We start from the raw sequence: 20375 nt of genomic DNA on the forward strand, positions 1-20375 counted from the left end.
GCATCTAAACCACTTCCCAGTTCTCTGGTCCTTGATGGACACCACCCTTCCTGCAAGGGATACTTCACCTAGGGAATCTGTGCATTGTGTTTCCAGCGACACTGCCAGCTCCTGAGGCTGTAGCCTGCCTATCGGCTCAGTTTGCTGGTGGGTACTGTCCACAGGCAGGCCGTGCATGCCAGCCCTTGCCCCATCCTATCCTTTTAGCAGCAGACAGCTGAGCAGGGGCATATGTCCCAGCACGGGACCTGCTTCTCACCTGATTGTGCTGACCAGCAGTAAGTCACAGCCTACCGGAACCCCACTGTCTCCTTTTCCTCTTCATGACCAGTGCTGCCTTGTCCAGCACTGGGCATCCTGGGAGATTTGTTAGGTGCCATCGAATTGGTTCTGACTCATAGTGACCCCGTATATAACAGAATGAAACACTGCCCGGTCCCGCGCCAACCTCACAGTAGTAGGTATGTCTGAGCCTATCATTGCAACCACTGTGTCAAGCCATCTCGTCAAGGGTCTTCCTCTTTTTTTGCTGATCCTCTACTTTATCAAGCATGATATCCTTCTCCAGGGATTAGTCCCCCCTGATTTACTAGGTGGTATTAGCTTGGCCAGAGCCCTGGTGGCGCAATGGTTAAGAGCTATGGCTGCTAACCAAAAGGTCGAATGTACCAGCCACTTCTTGGAAACCCTGAAGGGAAGTTCTACTCTGTCCCTTACGGTCCCTATGAGTCAAAATCAACTCAGCAACAGGTTTGGTTTTGGTTTATTAGCTCGGCCAGCTCCTTCCTGCTTCCCACAGGATGGTAAAGAAAGGTCAGCCCCTCCCTGCCCTCCAGCCCTGGGGCTCTTTGTTAGCAGAGGGGTGGTTGGGAGGTAGAGAGTGAAGCTGCTCCCTCAATTACTGAGATATCAGGGAGCTAAATAAACATGTGGGCTAGGGACTGTATGTGAGGCAGTCGCTGACCAAAATGATTTCAGGGGTCGGCATGACGGCCCTCAGCCACCTTCCCCCATCCCCTCTGCTAGTGTAGAAATAGCAGAGGTGCTGCAGAGAACCCTGGGTCCTTAGCCCAGACCTGGCACCTCCCCAGGCTAGCAGTGGGACCTGCAGACAAAGCTACTGAGAGCCTCAGTTTCCTAGTCTATAAACTAAACCCCCAAACCCACTGCCATCAAGTTGATTAAGACTCATAGCGACCCTATAGGATAGGGCAGAACTGCCCCATAGGGTTTCCAAGGAGCAATTGGTGGATTTAAACTGCTGACCTTTGGTTAGCAGCTGAACGCTTCACCACTGCGCCATTACGGCTCCAGTCTATAAACTCGGGCTCAGAAAACCTGCCCTGCCCCACAGGGCTGCTGGGAGACGCAAGGGAGAGAAAGCGGGTGAAAGAGCTCTGGATATCGTACAGCACGGTGCAAACGTGAGGAGCCACCGCCACCAAAACCGGTGAGTTTTGCTGCTGAAGGGACCGGAGAAAAAGATACACAGGGAATAGTGGTGATGATGATAAATATCCTACATGGTACATATACAACACGCAAGGCACCGACCTGATCACTTTACCTTGCTGAGCGCCTACAATCCCTGAAACAACTCTATGAGGTGGAACTAGTATCATCCCCATCTTACAGACAAGAAATCTGAGGCCCAGAGGTTACGTAGTGTGTCCGGTCGCCCAGCTGGTAAGTGACAGAGGCAGGCTTTGCATCTGAGCGGTCTCCCTGGTCTCTGATTTTAACTCAACGCTGCACCTCCCCCTAATACGCAGTGTGTGGAACACAACAGCCAGGGTCCCTGCATGCTGGTGACAAGAGGAGACGGCAGCCTTACCCAGCTTTCTGGCCAGACCGAAGTCGATGAGCTTGATCCTGGTGCCCGTCTTGTTGACACACATGATGTTCTCGGGCTTGAGGTCCAGGTGGACGATGCCCTGCTTGTGGATGTACTCCACCCCCTCAGAGATCTGCTTCATGTACTTGATGCATTCGCGCTCCGTCAGCTCAAAGTCCTCGTCAATGATGCGCTCAAACAGCTCACCCCCCGACACGCTGCGGAGCAGAAGGAGCACAGGCCGGTCAGACCACAGAGTCATCGAGGCTGGGCTGGCAAGGGTGCTGGCGTGAAAGTCCAGGGTATGGGGGTGACAGGCACTCTGCAGCTTCCCAGGAGTCCCAGGGCACAGCCCTTAAGCTGGTCCCAGTCTTCCTTCACGGGAGGAGGGCCAGGGCCTCCTGGTTCCCTGCTGGGGAACCGTGCCCTACACCCACTGAGCTACTGGGGGACTCAGGGGAGCATCGAAAATGGGGTAGTTTCAGAGGTGGGCATGAACTATGAGATCCAGGTATGACCTTCTCAGCAAAAGGATAACTGCTAGTCAGTCTTTTTCTCCCAAACGATATAGATGCATAAGGGAACATTTCTGTACTCTAGCTTGTCTTTTAGCTACAGTGGAACTGAAGCGGAAAATACAGTACCCATACCCATTGCCTTCGAGTTAATTCCAACTCATGGAGACCCTATAGGACAGAGCAGAATTGCCCTTTAGGGTTTCCAAGGAGCAGCTGCTGGATTTGAACTTTTGGTTAGCAGCCAAGCTCTTAACCACTGAGCCACCAGGGCTCTGTCAGTACCCATAAGTATTTTATTTGCACACCCAGGAAGAGGAATATTTAAGAAGCCTCAGTATATTTTCTAAAATTAGTTGTCTATAACCCATTACACCTCCACCACCTGTCTGTCAGTTTATCATATGATGGAGGCTTGTACGTTGCTGTGGTGCTAGAAACTATGCTACCAGTATTTCAGATACCAGCAGGGTTACTCATGGGGGACAGGCTTAGGGGAGCTTCCAGGCTAAGACAGACTAGGAAGAAAGGCCTGGCAATCTACTTCCACAATTAGCCAATGAAAACTACGGAGCACAACAGAACATTGTCTAATATAGTGCTGGAAAATGAGGTCCCTAGACTGGAAGACATCTGACACACACAGTGGCCACAGCAATGCACTTGGGCACACCAACAATAGTGAGGATGGCACAGGCTGAGCAATGTTTCATTCTGCTGTACACGGGGTTGCCATGTGTTAGAGTCAATTCCACAGCAACTAACAACAACCTATTATATCTCCTTCCAGCTGTAACTAACTTGTCAGGCCTCAACTCCTCCTTAGCCCAGGCTGGAGGTGTGTGATAAATCTTTCCTACCTGAATAGACTTTGGATCTTGGTCACATCCAATCAGCCCCAGGCTTCTGGGGCCCACAGCCAGGCATTGTCTGCCAACGGCTGCTCCAGGTGCGTTAGCCAGCCAGCATCTTGCCTTCAGTGTAAAGGCACACTGCATGGGCCCTCTCTGCTTCCCATCCCAGCCTTCTGACCTACCTTGAATGCTTGCTGCTCAGAAAGATTAAAGTGTCTCCTGGCAACTTCTGCAGCACCCAGATAGCAGTAAGCTCATTTTTCTACAGCAACCCGTAGGCCCACCAGCTGAACAAGTCTGAGTGGGCTTCGTTGTGGGCATATCCTCTTACAAGGGCCTTCTCTCTCCCAAGCGGAGTCATCATGAAAGGGGAAAGAGCTGAGTTTGAATCTTGTCTCTGCCTCTTACGAGCTGTGTGACCTTGGGCAAGTTGCTTAACCTGTCTGAGCCCTCTTTCTTAACTGCCCCACCTCATAGAATTGTTAGGAATATCATGTAACACACCATGCCTGGCACACAGTCAGCACTCGGCACATATTAATTACCCTTTCACAACCTGTGGTGGGACAGGTGGATGTTGTCACTGACCCCTGAGGGAGAGATGGGCAGGGACGCGCCAAGGGACACAGCACACTGTGGCCTCTCTCTGCCTCCGTCACCACAACACAAACACTCGATTCAGGAAGGTCAGCCTATGCCAAGGACTGCTGGTGAAAGCTGCCCTGACGTCAGAAGCAACCCGAGACAGTGTCCCTGGGTGGCCAGCAGGTGGCGCTCCTGTCCTCAAGGCTGCCCTTCTGAAAAAAAACCTCCATTTTACCAGCTACTAATGCTCCAAAAAAAACTTCTAGATCTCAGCTGATTGTTAACATCTCTGTGCTTCAGTTTTCTCACCTGTAAAATGGGGATGAAAACAGCACCGCCTCACAGCATTGCTGTAAAGACTGAGTTGATACAGGTAAAGTGCTTAGAGGAGTGCCTGGTATACAACAAGTGCTCAATGATGTTTGGAAGTCCTAGTGGGGTAGTAATCAAGAGCTACAGCTGCTTATCAAAAAGTTGACAGTTTGAATCCACCAGGCGCTCCTTGGCAGCACTATTGGGAAGTTCAACGCTGTCCATAGGGTCGCTAACAGTCAGAATTGACTCGACGGCAAGGGGTTGGGCTGTTGGTTGGTTTCACTGATGTTAGTGTACTTTTTTTGTTTTATTAAGAATCACTTGGGACTCTTGTTGAAAGTACAGATTCACCAGCTCCTACCCTGGAGATTTTGATTCAAAAAATCTTGGGAGGGATCTGAGGACCCATATTTTTAATAAGTACCCCAGGCCATACCCGAGGTTGTTCTTTTGATTAGATAAATTTGGGAAATACTGGCTTCCTCACTTCCCACTCCTGGAATGCCAGCTGGAAGTTCACGTCCCCCGAGAAATCACTCCCGACTTCCCCACATGAAATGATCTTTCCTTCCCTGGGAAGGTGTCTCTGTACTCTCTGTAGCAAGTCTCCTTTGTCTTACAGTTGTTTCTGCGTATGTCTGGATAAAGTCAGGCTCATCTCTGAACCCTTACTAAAACCAAACCAGTTGCTACCGGGTAGATCCGACTCACGGTGACCCCATGTGTGCACAGTAGAACTGCTCCACATGGTTTTCAGCCAGCCAGCAACTTTTTGGGAACAGACCACCAGGCTTTTCTTCTGAGGCACCTCCAGGTGGGTTTGGACCAGAAACCTTTCAGTCAGTAGTGAAACACTTAACCATTCGTGCCATCCAAAACTCCTCTGGACCCTCACTACAAACTGGCAATACCTGGCACAGACCAGGTGCCCCAAAATGCTTCCTTTTCAATTTGCAAAATGCTTACTTTTCAATTTGCAGCACCCCTGGGGACGTGTGAGGCTTGAGAGGTAGAAATCTGAGGCTTGGAGACGGTTGCTACTGCATTTCAGGGGGTAACCTAGTCAATATGGGTTCAAATAGGTTCAAACCTATTCAAATCAGGGCTTGGAACCTGTTCGTTCTGCAAAGCAGTGGGTCTCAAAATTTATTATACATAAGAATCACCTGGGGATCTTGTTAAACTGTAGATTCTGATTCAGTATACCTAGGGTACAAATGCAAAGTCTCAGCAGGGGCTCCAACTGGAATAAACTGGTTTGAAGCTCTGATTCAAACTTGATATGCTTATGAATTATATTTTGAAAACTGTTCCTAAGGTCTATTTTCTAGGATGGGAAAACCAAAAAAACCAAACCCACTGCCATCGAGTCAATTCCAACTCATAGTGACCCTATAGGACAGAGTAGGACTGCCCCATAAAGTTTCCAAGGACTGCCTGGTAGATTTGAATTGCTAATCTTTTGGTTAGCAGCCATGGCACTCAACCACTACACCACCAGGGTTTTCCTAGGATGGAAGGGGTTACACATATAGGATTAATCAGTAGGTTCCTCTTCAAAATCCTCAAGACTATGGGTGGAAAGTATTGGTTTGACAGAAAGAAGCCTCCACCCACAGAGATGGGATACTTCTGGGGCAAGACTGGACCAGAGGAAATGTGTGCTTAATAAATTAATACTGAGTGAGTGAGTGAATGAATGAATATCTACTACTGCCAAGGCTACCTAATCCCAAGGGATCACATTTATCCCTAAAGTTTTAGACCCGGGCCAGCCCTCACTTGGCAGCCAGAAGGAAGGGCGCTATTATGGGATCCATACCTCTGCACCTTGCCTTCCAGCACCCAGCTAGACATTATTTGAACCTTTTGCCAAGAGTAGAGAAACATGAACTCAGCCAGGGATGACTCAGCCTGAACACACATTCGCTTCAGTGCTCAGGTCCCATCACCATTTGGAAGGTCCCAGGCACTCCCCAAAGGACAAGCCTGGGCTCCAGGCCAGGGGCCCGAATGAACCATTGTCCCAGAGCGAGTCTGCTGTCATGATGGGGGCTTGTCCAGTAATCAGAGGTCAGAAAGGCTTAAGACACACTCATTCTTATTTCTTACTCTATCTGAGGCCACTAAACTGAAGGCTGGGGCCCTGGAACACATTTTTATTTTTCTATGTCACCAGCCATCATCCTTCCCGTAATCTCCACACCTCCATCAAAGACAACAGCAAATTGTACTGCTGAAAATCCATCTCGCCCCTCTCAGTGGCCAAGTGTTAGTACGTTTCAGCTGGAAGGGCCGTATGAATCGAGTATGAGCCTGCTGCCTTCTTCTATGGCTGAGCTCCTATCAAGGGGCAAGCTTCTTACCCCAAATGCAGGCTAATCCTCTGGCATCCATGCATGTAAGACTTGCTCCTGTCCATGGGGGAGGCATGGGAAGGAGGGATGAAAGCCAGGCCAGCTGAAACCTTCTTACATTTTCTCCCTACATTTTCCATCTGGCTTGCCAACTCCCAATTCCAAGCTAAGTATGGTATTCTGCCCACTGGTGCTGCTGCCCGGCCTCACCCAGGCTCGGCTGTCTCCTGCCCCTCCCAGCCCCCTCTCATGAACTTGCTCAAGGTTTGACTTCTAAAGATAAGACATTTCTTCACATGTCCTCACAAGCCCACACTGCCTGGATGGACTACGCAACCTGTTCTAGAATAAATATGGAAAGCTGCAGCCCACGGGACTATTGTGAGGGTATAATTTATGAGCGAGGCCATGGACTAGGTTAAATATTTCCAGGAAGTGGGGAGGAAAGTTTGAATTTAGGGCTGAGAACAGAGTCTAAGGGACAAATTAAGATTTTCTCTGAGTCTTTTGCAGTTCCCCAGAATTGTACAATTTTAGAGCCAGATAAGAGTCTTGGGATTGATTGTTCTAACCCAAATACCTCTTCTCACTGGTAGGATTTAATGATGCAAAATTGATAGCAGCAGAATCCAAACCCAAGTTTTCCAAATACCAGCTAAGATTTGTTTCTCAACCCTTAGTAGGATGTTAAAATCGTCCCAGCCAGAAAATGCTCACAAAGTAATTTTAAGCAGAAAAAAGACCAAGATAGAAGAGGAAAAAAATCAATACATCATACTACCAACAACGCTAATGATCTAGAGGGCTGTGCCTTACATGTATTATTGCTTAATCCTACAGCATTCATGAGGTGGTTTTAACAGCCTCTTCTTAAGGATAATGAAACTAAGGACTGGGGCAGCTGAGTCACTTATTCAAGGTCACGTACCAAGTAAGAGGCAGAGCTGGGGTTTGAAATGAGATTTATCTGACTCAAGTCTGTGCTCTTAACCACTAAGGCCTTTCTCAAGGAAAGGGAAAAACCCCAAAATATTTATGGAAATGCGAGAGGAAGGGCTAATGTGCCATTCACCCTCATGCCTGGGGATGGGAAAGAACTCCAAGGCCTTGACAGTCCTCTCCAAAGGACTGCGGCTCAGGATGAGCAATTTCCAGGTGCTGAAGGCAATTTTGCAATATCTCCACAGATTTCACACACACAGACCCTTTGACCCTGCACTCCCACACTCCTGGCAATTTATCTAGCAGCTATATGCAAGCATGAGTGAAAGGACATGTGCACAAGGTTACGACAGGCTGGTTTCCATCAGGAGACTGTATGGCATAGCCACACAATGAGAGCTTATGCGGCTGGGGACTACGCAGACAGGGGACTGTCGCCAAGATAAAGTGCTCAATGAAAACAGCAAAGTATAGAGCCGTGAGCACAATCAGCTACCATTGCGCTGAAAGAATACAGACAAAACCAACAAAATCGGTTACCCGTAGTGGGGGGGAAAGGTTAGAACAGGAGGCACGGGTGGGAATAAGACTCTCCATTGTGTATTTTCTTATAATATTTGATGTGATTGTACCATCTATTTAAAAAGATGAAAAAAGGAAAAGAAACTCTTAAAAAATCTAGACACTGGGGTGGACACCTACCAGTAGGTGTGCGTGTGTGCATGTGGGCCAGCACCTCAGGCAAGAGGAGGTGGGGGGTTGGAATGTACAGAAAGCAGTGGACTCTGAGAAAGTCTTGGCTGAAGGCCATCTGATCCACTCCCCTGCCTTTGTATAACCCAGCAGAGAGGCACTGCTCTTCGGGAGTGAGAAGTCCAAAGGGTACGAACCAGGGTGGGAAGGGGCAGGCAGAGGCACAGCACCAGGCTGGGCAAGGATCGCACACCTGGCCTCCATGCTCCCAGCCCTGGGTGCCCCGTCCTGCTGCACAGAAATCCGGGAGCTGCTCTGTCCCTGTCCTTCTATTTCAAAGCCACCTAGAGGTCAGAGTACGCCTGAGTGGAACCAGCGAATCTAGGGATAGCTGGTAGTGTTTGGCCCTTTCATGGGGGAGATGAGGACAAAATGGGCACCGGGTCATCAAGGATCTGCCTGTGGGAGCTCAGGGAGTTGTGGCAGCGCTGTGCACAGACCTTCTGCTCCAATGGGTCAGTGCCTGGCCACTCAGGCATGTCACAGCCCTGCTGCAGGCTCTCCATCTCTGGGGCAGAGGTGGCTGGGGTAGGACGGAGCCACAGAGCGGGAGGCATGTGCTGGGTTCCCAGGGGGCAGTGCCTAGGCTGCAGGGCCACTCACATCTCCAGGACCATGACGATGTTGGCCTTCTCTTCGAAGGCATCCACACACTGGACCAGCTTGGGGTGGTGCAGGCAGTTCATGATGCTAATCTCCTGCCGGATGTTCTCCTTCTCCTTTGCTGAATACGCCTTGAAGAATTTCCCTGCCCAGATTTTTCCAGTTTTCTTTTCTACGAGTCGAAACACCTGTCCAAATTTCCCACTGCAAGCGAGAGGGGGAGGGAAGAAAAGCCCAAGTTAGCCAAGCTTTCCACTGTAGAGGGGCTGGCACACTATGGCCCGTGGGCCAAATCTGATCTGCCTCTTATAAATGAGGTTTTATTGGAACACAGCCATGCCCGTTTGTTTACGTACTGTCTATGGTTGCTTTCCTGCCACAACGGCAGAGTTGAGTACTTGTGACGTAGACTGTAGGGCCCACAAAGTCTAAAATATTTAGTATCTGGCCCTTAACAGAGAAAATCTGCTGACGCCTGCTCTAGACTAAGGAGCCCCTGTGTGGGGCAAATGGTTAAGCGCTGGGCTACTAACTGCAAAGTTGGTGGTTCAAATCCACACGGAAGCTCCTCAGAAGGACGGCCTGGTGATCTACTTCCACACGGAAGCTCCTCAGAAGGACGGCCTGGTGATCTACTTCCAAAAGCTCAGCCACTGAAAGCCACAGCTCTACTCTGACACACATGGGGCTGCCATGAGTCGAAATCAACTCAGCGGCAACTGGTCTTGGCTCGAGATCAATGAAGCACATTTTTAACAACGACAAACCTATTCTCTATCACTTGTCAGCCTCGGCCGCTGCCCGGCCGGGCATCCCCACCCAAACACTGTCTGGTCTCGCTGTACTTTCAGGGACTGTCATCTTCTCCTTGGGCTGAGGCCTCAACCTTGGCTGACAGGCTTCTCTTCCCTTCCCCCATAGAGGGACCCACAAAGTTAGGGTGAGGTAATCTTCCCAAAATGCAGAGAATGACTGACTGCCTGCCGGCCTTCCACTCCCCTCGGCAGCACTGGGCCCCTGAGAACAGCCCCCCGGAAGGGTCTGCTGCCCACTGCTGAGGGAGGGGAGCTGTGGTGTTTCTCTGTGGTACAGTTCACTCTGACAGAGCAGGCTTTTTTGACAGAGTGGCTGTGAGGTTTAAATCACTCCTTTATTTCCAAGAAACCCACCAGGAATAACCGCTGAGCCCCACTCCTTTTCCTTCCACCTGTGTACTCCTCCGGGGGTACAGAGTTAGGGGCACATGGACAGCCTTAGGTGCTGCTGGAGAGGACAGCCTGGCTGTGGTGAGGGCTCAGGGACAGGGGCCTGGGCCTGTTGGTATCCTCCACACCCCAGGGAGGAGCCCAAGAGCACAGTACAGACCAAATTCACCAAGGCGACTGGGGTGCCCAGGCCATGCCTCTCAAGGACAGGAGAGTAGAGCACTTAGTACAGCCAGAGCTGCTGGACCACACGCCCTGGCCAGGCTCGACTGATGTCATGCATCAAATGGAACCCAAAACCTACCGCCGCTGAGTTGATTCTGATTCATAGCAACCCTACAGGAGAGAGTAGAACTGCCTCACACAGTTTCCAAGGAGTGCCTGGTGGATTTGAACTGCCCATCTTTTGGTTAGCAGCTGTAGCTCTTAACCACTATGCCACCAGGATTTCCACATTAAATGGAAGGAACCTAAAAATAACTGGATCTAGACCCAGTCCTCTCATTTTAGTCTGTGTGGAGAACTGAGGCACAGAAAAGGGAGGGACCTGCCCAAGGCTTCCCCAGACTGCGGCCTGAGAGCTCCCTGGAGAGAGACGCTTTCCTGGGTGCTGACAGGGTCAGTCCCTTCTGATTCTGTAGGAGTCTTGGTCCCAGAGGAGGCAGAGCCCCCAGAAAAGAGAGGAAGACAAGGCACTGAATGTAACCGTGGGGGTGGCGGCCCTCTCACCCAGAGGCACGTTCCCACTGCACTTACGATCCTAGTCTCTCCTCGATGTCGTAGAAGTCAGAAACCTTTTGCTCGGTATTGACTGCCACTGTCCGATAATCCACCTCGGGCTCCTTCTCATCTGCAGGGTGGGGGTCAGGGTGAGTGTGAGCCATCAGACCCCCTGGCTCACCCCCCTCCACCCTGTGAGCCTGACCTGAGGACAGGTGGCCAGCACTCACCATCATCCGACACCTCCACTTCATCCTTCGGCTCTGGGGGAGACAAGGAGAGGCAGAGAGGACACTGGTGAGAAGGACTGAAGGCCACTGAGAGCAAAGCCATGCTGGGCTCCTGGCCAGGTCTCACCTGCTTTCCCATGCACAAGACTACCAAGCCCTCAGTCTGGGCAAGCCTGTGGGGCCAGTCAGTCCTCACTGCATCCAGGGCCAGGTGCACACTGGCAGGTGCTGGCCTCCTCACCCTACCCATCATCCTCCTTCACCACCATTCCTTCCTCTCCAACCTTGCAGTCCCCTAGAGAGACCCTTCTTCACATCTCTGCCAGCGCCTCTACCTTCCAGAACCCACACACAAGCATGACAGCCCCTTCCTGCCCTTGCCTGAAAGTCAGCAACTTACAGTTGCTTCGAGTGTCAAATCTTATTTCTGCATTTGTTGAACATCTTTTATGGAACTCCTACAATGTACCAAGTCTCTTACCAGTTATTGTGGGTATACAAAATATACAGAAGGCACGGCCTCTCTTTCTTTGGTGGAGCTTATAATTTAGTTGGAAAGGTAAAAACATAGGTACTTGAAAGGTCAGTTACAAAGTGTTATATAATCAAGCATGTAATAATATCAAACCAAAACCAAACCCAGTGCCGTCGAGTCAATTCCGACTCATAGTGACCCTACAGGACAGAGTAGAACGGCCCCATAGAGTTTCCAAGGAGCAACTGGTGGATTCGATCTGCCGACCCTTTGGTTAGCAGCTGTAGCAGTTAACCACTACGCCACCAGGGTTTCCAACATGTGATATCATGGTACAAATTGAATACACGATGGAAGAGAATACTCAAAATTGCCAAAGTGTAAAGCAATCATTCTCAGAAGAAGTAGCCCTTAAGTTGGGTCTTAAAGGAAATGATGGGACACAATGAGGAAGTGGGTGAAGTCACACCAATGAAACCAACAGATGTTTATGAGGTAGGGCAAGAAGGAGGGACATGAGCACACACCCCTCCAGGCAGTGGTGGCCCCCTCATGGATGTGTCAGGAGTGAGTAGGGTAGAGGTGGGGGACAGACAGTGTGTCCAGTAGAACACATCCACTTCAGAACTCCAGGCTTTCCTTCGCCTTGATACCAGTTGGTCCCTAGACATTGGGTACTATGGCTTCTTGGCCTTGGCTAAGTGCTTTTCCCTTTCTGGGCCTCAGTTTCCTCATCTGTAACAGGAAGGAGTTGTACTAGATGATTTCTAGGGCCCCAGGATAGTTTTTTTTTTTTTTTTTAATAATTTTTATTGTGCTTTAAGTGAAAGTTTACAAATCAAGTCAGTCTCTCACACAAAAACCCATATACACCTTGCTACACACTCCCAGTTACTCTCCCCCTAATGAGACAGCCTGCTATCTCCCTCCACTCTCTCTTTTCGTGTCCATTTCGCCAGCTTCTAACCCTTTCTACCCTCTCATCTCGCCTCCGGGCAGGAGATGCCAACATAGTCTCAAGTGTCCACCTGATCCAAGAAGCTCACTCCTCACCAGCATCCCTCTCCAACGCACTGTCCAGTCCAATCCATGTCTGAAGAGTTAGCTTCGGGAATGGTTCCTGTCCTGGGCCAACAGAAGGTCTGGGGGCCATGACCACTGGGGTCCTTCTAGTCTCAGTCAGACCATTTAGTCTGGTCTTTTTATGAGAATTTGAGGTCTGCATCCCACTGCTCCCTCAGGGGTTGTCTGCTGTGTTCCCTGTCAGGGCTGTCATCAGTTGTAGCCAGGCACCATCTAGTTCTTCTGGTCTCAGGATGATGTAGTCTCTGGTTCATGTGGCCCTTTCTGTCTCTTGGGTTCGTAAGCACCTTGTGTCCTTGGTGTTCTTCATTCTCCTTTACTCCAGGTAGGTTGAGACCAGTTGATGCATCTTAGATGGCCGCTTGCTAGCATTTAAGACCCCAGACGCCACTCTCCAAAGCGGGATGCAGAATGTTTTCTTAATAGATTTTATTATGCCAATTGATTTAGATGTCCCCTGAAACCATGATCCCCAAACCTCTGTCCCTGCTATGCTGGCCTTTGAAGCATTCAGTTTATTCAGGAAACTTCTTTGCTTTTGGTTTAGTCCAGTTGTGCTGACCTCCCCTGTATTGTATGTCGTCTTTCCCTTCACCTAAAGTAGTTCTTATCTACTATCTAATTAGTGCCCTGGATAGTTTTAAGTGCAGTATTTTGCAATGTGCTTTGTGCTCCTCAGTCATGATCTGGGTTGCGCTCTAGCTGACGGGTGGAATGAAGGAAGGTTTCCTGAGCAAACAGAACACAGACTTGAGAGAAAGCATAAAAAAAAAAGGGGGGGGGAATTATTTGTGAATGTGTGTGTGTATAAGGCTTGGGGAAACAGTGATTTGCTGAAGTGCCCCAGAGAACAAGACCGTGAAGAATCCCCTCTGAGGGGAAAGCATGGATGAACCACCTATGAGGGAAGAAAAGAGTGTAAGAGGCAGAGGTTGGTCAGACACTGCCCACCAGGCAGGGGCTGTGTGTAAGCGAGCTGAGCTTTGCAGTGCTTTAGGGAGGTTTGCAAGTTGAGTGTTTGTAATGAGTGCAGGACAAATTGTTGAATACCTGAGCAAACAATCTGAGAAAAAGTAGAGTGGTTCCTATACAGGATAAGTACTCCTTGCTGATTCAGGAGTTTTGAGGGTATATATAAGCATGAGGCCAGGAACACAGATAGGCCGTGATTTAGCATTCTTAAAACTCTGCTGATGAAGTTACACAATAAAACGACTAATGTGAATGGAACTGGGAGGAATATTTTATCACAGAAACAAAACTGCCATGAAAATACAAAACGGGCTGAGATGGACAGGAATTCTCGGTTAGAGTCTAGCTGATAAAGTATTAATGTGGTGGGGATTCTCAGATACTGCCCCAACCTGGGTCTAGCTGATCAGTTTTTCTAAATCACTCATTTGAGACTGAAGGGTGATATCGTCAAATTCACAGATGACAAGGCAGGCACTTGAGGGGGTCTTACATAAGGCTGGGAGCCAGTCATGGAGCCGTGTGCTCTGGGAAAACGTAATCATCATCCTTTGGGGATGATAAGCCCGAAGGTCTCTAGTTCTAAGCCAAGAGAGAGACGGATGGGAGACATGTAGACAGTATCTCATCCCACTGCTCTGGCCAGCCGAATGCTGCCGTCAGGGAGAATGGGCACTGGCTACAAACTGGGGTTGTTACTCTGCCCTTGGTACAGCTTAGTTCATCTGCTCCTGAAAACTCTGGTAGAGCTGGAGGAGGCCATTGAAAGGAAGGGCTGCCAGGTTAAGTGAGATTTAAAAAAAAAGGTTAGGCATCTCTCGTTGGGAAAGAAATCTAAAGTAAACATGATCCAAACCTGTTGCCATCAAGTTGATTCCAACTCATAGTGACCCTATAGGACAGAGTAGAACTGTACCACAGGGTTTCCAAGGCTGTAAGTCTTTATGGAAGCAGACTGCTACATCTTTCTCCCATGGCTGGTGGGTTCAAACTGCACATCTTTTGGTTTACAGCTGAGTGCTTTAACCACTGCACCACCAGGGCTCTGCGACCAAAACAAAACAAAACAAAAACCCACTGCCTTTGAGTCGATTCTGACTCACAGCGACCCCATAAGGTTTCCAAGGCTGTAAATCTTTACAGAAGCAGACTGCCCCAACTTTCTCCTGTGGAGTGGCTGGTGGGTTCAAACTGCTGACCTTCTGGGTAGCAGTTGAGCACTTTAACCACTCTGCCACCAGAACTCCTTAAAGCAAACATGATAAAGAGTAAAATTATCCAGTTGACAAGGGTGAGATTAGGAGCGCCTGGTGGATGCTCGTCATGGGACTAGGTCTTAGAGACAAAATAACAATATTGACTGTCAGGGCGACCCCCTGGTGTCCCATTTGAAATGGTGGCCCTGACCTGTTGAGGCCTCCATTATTATTTCATTGCCTGCTACATTTTCCAGCTGAGGCGTGGGAACCAGAGGGGTCTGAGCAGCTGGGTCAGAGAGAAAAGAGAAGGCAGGCTTTTCCAGCCTGGCATCTTCGGGAGGAACCACTGGACTTTCCCAGGGAAGGAGCAGCAGTGCTGGGAGCCCAGGAATCCTTTCCACCAACCCCGCACAATGGGGGCACCTTCCGGCTAGCCCTGAAGAAGGCAACCAGTTCTAGAACCGGCCAATCACTGATACCAGTTAGATAACCACAGAGCTGGCTTTCTTGCCCCTCACTCCAAATGCCATATGCATTCAACCCAGTCAATCAAGATGTCTCCTTCCCTCCTACAAGATGCATTATGTATTCCTGGTTCTTTGGTTGTGGGGATAAGATCATCCTTAGGGAATTCAAACTCCTCTTCCCAGCTTACTGTTATATCCTTATTCTGATCAAGACTCCAGGCTGATGTTTCCCTTTTTTTTTCTTGTCATGTCTGCCATTCTATTTGAAGGGGATAATGACCACAAGAGGAGGAGCAAGAGAGAAATGGAGCAAAGACCATAGTTCAATTAGCCAGCTCTTAGAGCATAAAAGGGCTGTAATAATGGGAAAGGTGACCACCTGGTCCCCACCTTTCCATTGAGGAAAGAACTAAAATTCCAGTAGGAGAGGCTGGTTGTTCTGAGGTCTTCTTGGAAACAGATGAGAGGGTGTTTGGTTGAAGACCACCTGAGCCCTCAGGATCCTCTGGTCAGAGAACTGTCCCTTTCCACATCGAGGGCTGCTGCACTCCCAGTGGGCACTAGAGGGAGTCCCAGCCCTGGAGACAGCCTCTGAAAGGCAAGGGGCAAGAGTGTCTGATCTGGCCTTCAGGCTCTCCATCTCTAACTGCACTAGAGGTTGTAAGGAAGCCCCAAGTCCAAAAAAAGCCTCAGTCACAGCTGTTCTGATGGCAGCTCTATAGATTAGAACAAATTAGGGTCAGGTGCAAGGATGGAGTAGCTGTAAGAGAGCAGGATAAGGGTGGCAGTGGAGTTCAGGTTAATGTTCAGGACCTGGCTGGGATGGGAAAGAGCACGGTCTCATCAGAGTCATAGTTAGTGCTTACTTAGGCTTGGGAAGACTGGGAGGGAGCTGTCAGGTCAGCAACCATAGTCTCAAAGAGTGGCTCTGGTATAAGGAGGCCGGATGGGGAACCCCACACTTTGTCCTCCACTGTACCCCAGCGCCCACCACAACGCCTGAAACCCAGGAGGGACCCGAGGTTCAATGGGTGAATGACATGTCTCTGAGTGAGACCTGGGAGGGAAGGAATATGGATGACACTGAGGAATCAGGGTGCAGTAGGAATCTAAGGTTGCTGAGGTAGAGGTACGAGGGGTGGTGGTGGTGAAGGTTTGTCAACATCAGCTGGGCTATGTAGCAAAGAAAAAAGTAAGGGTTAATCGGCACTGCCATTTTGGTGACCCTCACACTCCGCTGGCTCCAATGACATGACCTACCATAACGTCCTACCTGATCCTTCTTCTCTGCCCTTCCCCCTCCCAGACCCCACTTCTCTGAGAGCCATTTCCCTTTCAAAGTCGAGAGATGACCTGCCCAGGCTTATAGCAACTAAAACACCTGAGCAGTCAGCAGAAGACTTTTGCTTGGAATAACCCAAGCCCCACTGTTCTCTGCCTCTCAGGCCTAATGCTTGCCCACTGTCCTGCCCCTCCCCGCCTTGGATAACCCAGTTGGGCCTGAGGGTGGGAAGCAGCTTCCTGTCTGAAAGCCCTGGGTGGCCTGGACCCCTCCTCTGTATTTCAACATTTCCCTGTCTGCTCCCAACAAGGGAGGGACCCTGGCAGGGAAGGAGAGTTCAGGACCACAGGAGACCTCCAGCTGCCTGCAGGAAGAGGAGAGGCCATCTGCCAGAGCCAAGCGGTCCTGGCTCCTCCTCCCTTTAGGTCCCCTACAGCTGGCCTGGTCTCCTGGGAGACACAACTCAAAGCTCCAGTGGTGGCTGCTGGTCCTGCTGCCTCAACCAGGGGTTCCAGGGCTTCTCCTGGTTTACACTGCACCACAGGGTGGGAAGCTCTTCTTCCCAGCTGATGAGTATCTTCTGACCGCAAATGTTATTCTTTTTCCCGCCAGTTTTCCAAGAGGTGGGGAGTCCTCTTTCTTAACAAAGTCATATCCTAAAAACATACAGATTTGCAACTTGGCTGCTCTTCCTGGCACCCCTACTCTAACCTGCCTGCTCCCCTTCTGCTCATTTCAGAGGGGTGTTGGGGGGATTTCAAAGTATTGTCACTGTTTCCCTCAACAGACATTTTTGAGCAGCTAGTTGGTGGATGCCCTGAGTGCCAGGTCTGTCCCAGGAGCAGGGATCCACACCCTTGTGACTGTGGTGCTCGAGGAAACCTGCTCCAACACGGATGTTTAGGGTTCATGGGTAAGGCCACCCAGGACAGGCTTGTTTGGGCAAAATTTCAAATTTGGTATGTTTTGCACTGGTATCCTCCTAACTTTCTGGGGCCTTCATTTTATTTGAAAGTAGAGTTTTAACATCTATTTTACACCTAATTATTAAAATTAGAGAGGCTTATCAGACACACACAATATATGAGAGGTCAGCACAACTGGGCTAAACCAAAAGCAGCTTCCTGAATAAACTGAATGAAGGCCAGTGTAGCAAGGACGGGGGTTTAGGGACCATGGTTTCAGAGGATATCTAAATCAATTGGCATAATAAAATCTATTAAGAAAACATTCTGCATTCCACTTTGAAGAGTGGCGTCTGGGGTCTTAAATGCTAGCAAGCAGCCATCTAAGATGCATCAACTGGTCTCAACCCACCTGGATGAAAGGAGAATGAAGAACATCCAGGACACAAGGTGATTACGAGTCCAGGAGACAGAAAGGGCCACATGAACCAGAGACTACATCATCTCGAGACCAGAAGAACTAGATGGTGCCCAGCTACAACCGATGACTGCCCTGACAGGGAACCAAACAGAGAACCCCTGAGGGAGCAGGAGAGCAGTGGGATGCAGACCTCAAATTCTCGTAAAAATACCAGACTTAATGGTCTGACTGAGACTAGAAGGACCCCGGCGGTCATGGCCCCCAGACCTGTTACCCCAAGACAGGAACCATTCCCAAAGTCAACTCCTCAGACAGGGACTGGACTGGACAATGGGATAGGAAAAGATGCTGGTGAGGACTGAGCTTCTTGGATCAAGTAGACGCTTGAGACTATGTTGGCATCTCCTGTCTGGAGGGAATTTGAGAGGACAGAGGGGGTCAGAAGCTGGTGGAATGGACACGAAAAGAGAGAGTGGAGGGAAGCAGCAAGCTGTCTCATTAGGGGGAGAGCAATTAGGAGTATATAGCAAGGTGTATATAAATTTTTGTTGGAGAGTCTGACTTGATTTGTAAACTTTCACTTAACGCAAAATAAAAATTTAAAAAAAGAGAAAGATAGAACAAAAAAAAATTAGAGAGGGTTATCAAATTGTAATTACAGTTTCATGCTCATGACCCCTCAAATTATGCCTTGATTTCAGGACCAGCTTCTTCCTCCAGCCCCTGTGGTGCTTTAGCCTCTCCACACCTCTCTCCATTAGCTCCTTCAGCTTGAGATCCCTCCATCTCTCTCTCTGCTGCCAACCTTTCCTCCACCTTAAATTCACAGCACCCTTTTTCTTCTCTTCACATGAAACTTCTTGAAATAATATTCCACACATCTGGCCTTTCCTTCCTTCCTTAACTATGGCAAGCATTATCCCACCCTGTGGAAACTCTACGGACTTTGCCTTAAAAGATCCCTGTCAACCAAAGGGCTAAATCCAAAGATCTTTCCAGAGCTCTCATCATTTTCATCTTTAGCATTCGATGCTGTCCACTGAGACCTCTTTGCAACTCACTCTTACACCTGTTTCTGCAACGTGTCTCTTGTCTCCTCTTGGCTGTCTCCCTCCTCCATCCTTTCTCCAGGTCTCACAGGCTCCTTCGTTTAGGTATTAGTATTTGTGCTGCAGTGAATTACTTAATATGGCCCTTCTAGCCATAGTCTTTGTGACTCCCACAAAATGTTTGGGTGGGACTATGCAAACAAGATTTTTATGGCCCACCAAGTGGATTGAACAGCTTGCTAAGAATGCAAATAAGGTGCAAGGAACCCCTGTGGGTGTCAGACCATGCAAATAAGGTGTACAGAAACTTAATGAGGGGATTGGTCAGTTTTGCCATCCCACTGGGCTTAAAAGAGAGCTAATTCCAGAGCAGAGCAGGGACCTCACTACCACCAAGGAAGAAGAGCCAGCAGTAGGGCATGTCCTTTGGACCCAAGGTTCCCCATGGTGAGAACATCCTAGACCCAGAAGACAGAGAGAGAGCTGTAACACCAAAGACAGCATGAGATTGCAAGAAGTGGTGGCAAGTGCAGCAGAGAAATGGAGACCAGCAGGAGATGCCACAGTGGGATTCCCAGCCCACAGAGTGGGTGGCTACAGTCGGTGTGCCAACCTATGGAGAGAGTGGAGCACCTTTGGGTAGGAGGCTTGCTGGTGGAGTGGGGTGCCTCCTGGGAGGGCATTTATCTGTGGAGCTAGGCCTTCTGACCCACGGAGCAAGAGAGAGCTGAGTGCCTTCGGGTGGAGGCTTACTCGTGGAGTGGGGTGCCTCTGAGCACTTACTGGCAGAGCTAAAGAGCTTGGTAAGACTTGCCCAAGCAGAGCAGAGGCGAGGTAGAGAGGGTGAAAGGCTGAGGGCACAGCTGAGAAGAAACTATCCTTATCTTGACTTGTAACCTGTTACTTCCCTAATAAACCCATAATTTTGAGTATTGTCTGTGAGTTCTGTGTGGCCATTGCAACTAATTGTTGAACCCAGCAGAGCAGTAGAGAGTGCCATGGGAGGGACGGCTGGTGTCAGAATTGGCAAAAAGTTTGGAGGATGGAGGTATGTTTGACCTACACCTCATAGGAATCAGCCTTGGGCTGATATTGATGATGATGGTGATTTTCTGCCCTCCCCCTCCTGAAGTTAGACGAGCAGATCTGACACCGTGCCACCTCATTTTTACTGTGCTCTTTTGGGTTCTGTCTTCAGCCCTGTTGACTTTCTCTAACACTGTCATCGATGCCCATGGCTTCAATTATTATTTAAATGGGGAGGACTCCCATATCTGTAGCACTAGTTCAAATCTTTCTCCTGAGCACTAGACTCAACTGTTCAGCAGTCTGAAGACACCTCCGCTTGGATACATCCCTTCAACACCTCTACTCAGCAGGTCTGAAACCAGGGCTCCTGTCTACTTCCAGACCCTTGTTATCTAACCTTCAAATCACTCAAGCAGGAACCTGGGAGGCAGCCTGGTCTCCTCTCTGAGTCTAACCCACAGGTAAAGAACACAGGCTTCAGAGTCTGACAGCTCTGAGTTCAAGCTTGAACTTGCCATTTGCAAGCTCTGCGAACTTCGGCAAGTAGCTTTGCCCCTCTAAACCTCATTTACCCTATCTA

General features: G+C 49.4%; 1 protein-coding gene and 1 long non-coding RNA gene across 4 annotated transcripts in view; one reads left to right on the forward strand and one right to left on the reverse strand.

Annotated features, from left to right (window-relative positions):
• Window positions 1-20375, reverse strand: part of MYLK (myosin light chain kinase) — a 163867-nt gene that overhangs the window by 32565 nt on the left and 110927 nt on the right. For all 3 annotated transcript variants that reach the window (XM_010592906.3, XM_023551699.2, XM_010592907.3), the window contains 4 exons: window positions 10914-10946; window positions 10720-10813; window positions 8759-8962; window positions 1835-2052 (listed from right to left, as the gene is read on the reverse strand). In XM_010592906.3, the coding sequence (XP_010591208.3) occupies window positions 1835-2052; window positions 8759-8962; window positions 10720-10813; window positions 10914-10946 (549 nt within the window). The remainder of the gene's footprint in view (window positions 1-1834; window positions 2053-8758; window positions 8963-10719; window positions 10814-10913; window positions 10947-20375) is intronic.
• LOC111751446 (uncharacterized) overlaps window positions 1-20375 on the forward strand; it is a 54362-nt gene that overhangs the window by 19748 nt on the left and 14239 nt on the right. The window lies entirely within an intron of this gene.

This window comes from Loxodonta africana, chromosome 1, assembly GCF_030014295.1.
Source record: "Loxodonta africana isolate mLoxAfr1 chromosome 1, mLoxAfr1.hap2, whole genome shotgun sequence".
In the NCBI taxonomy this organism is placed as follows: Eukaryota; Metazoa; Chordata; class Mammalia; order Proboscidea; family Elephantidae; genus Loxodonta; species Loxodonta africana.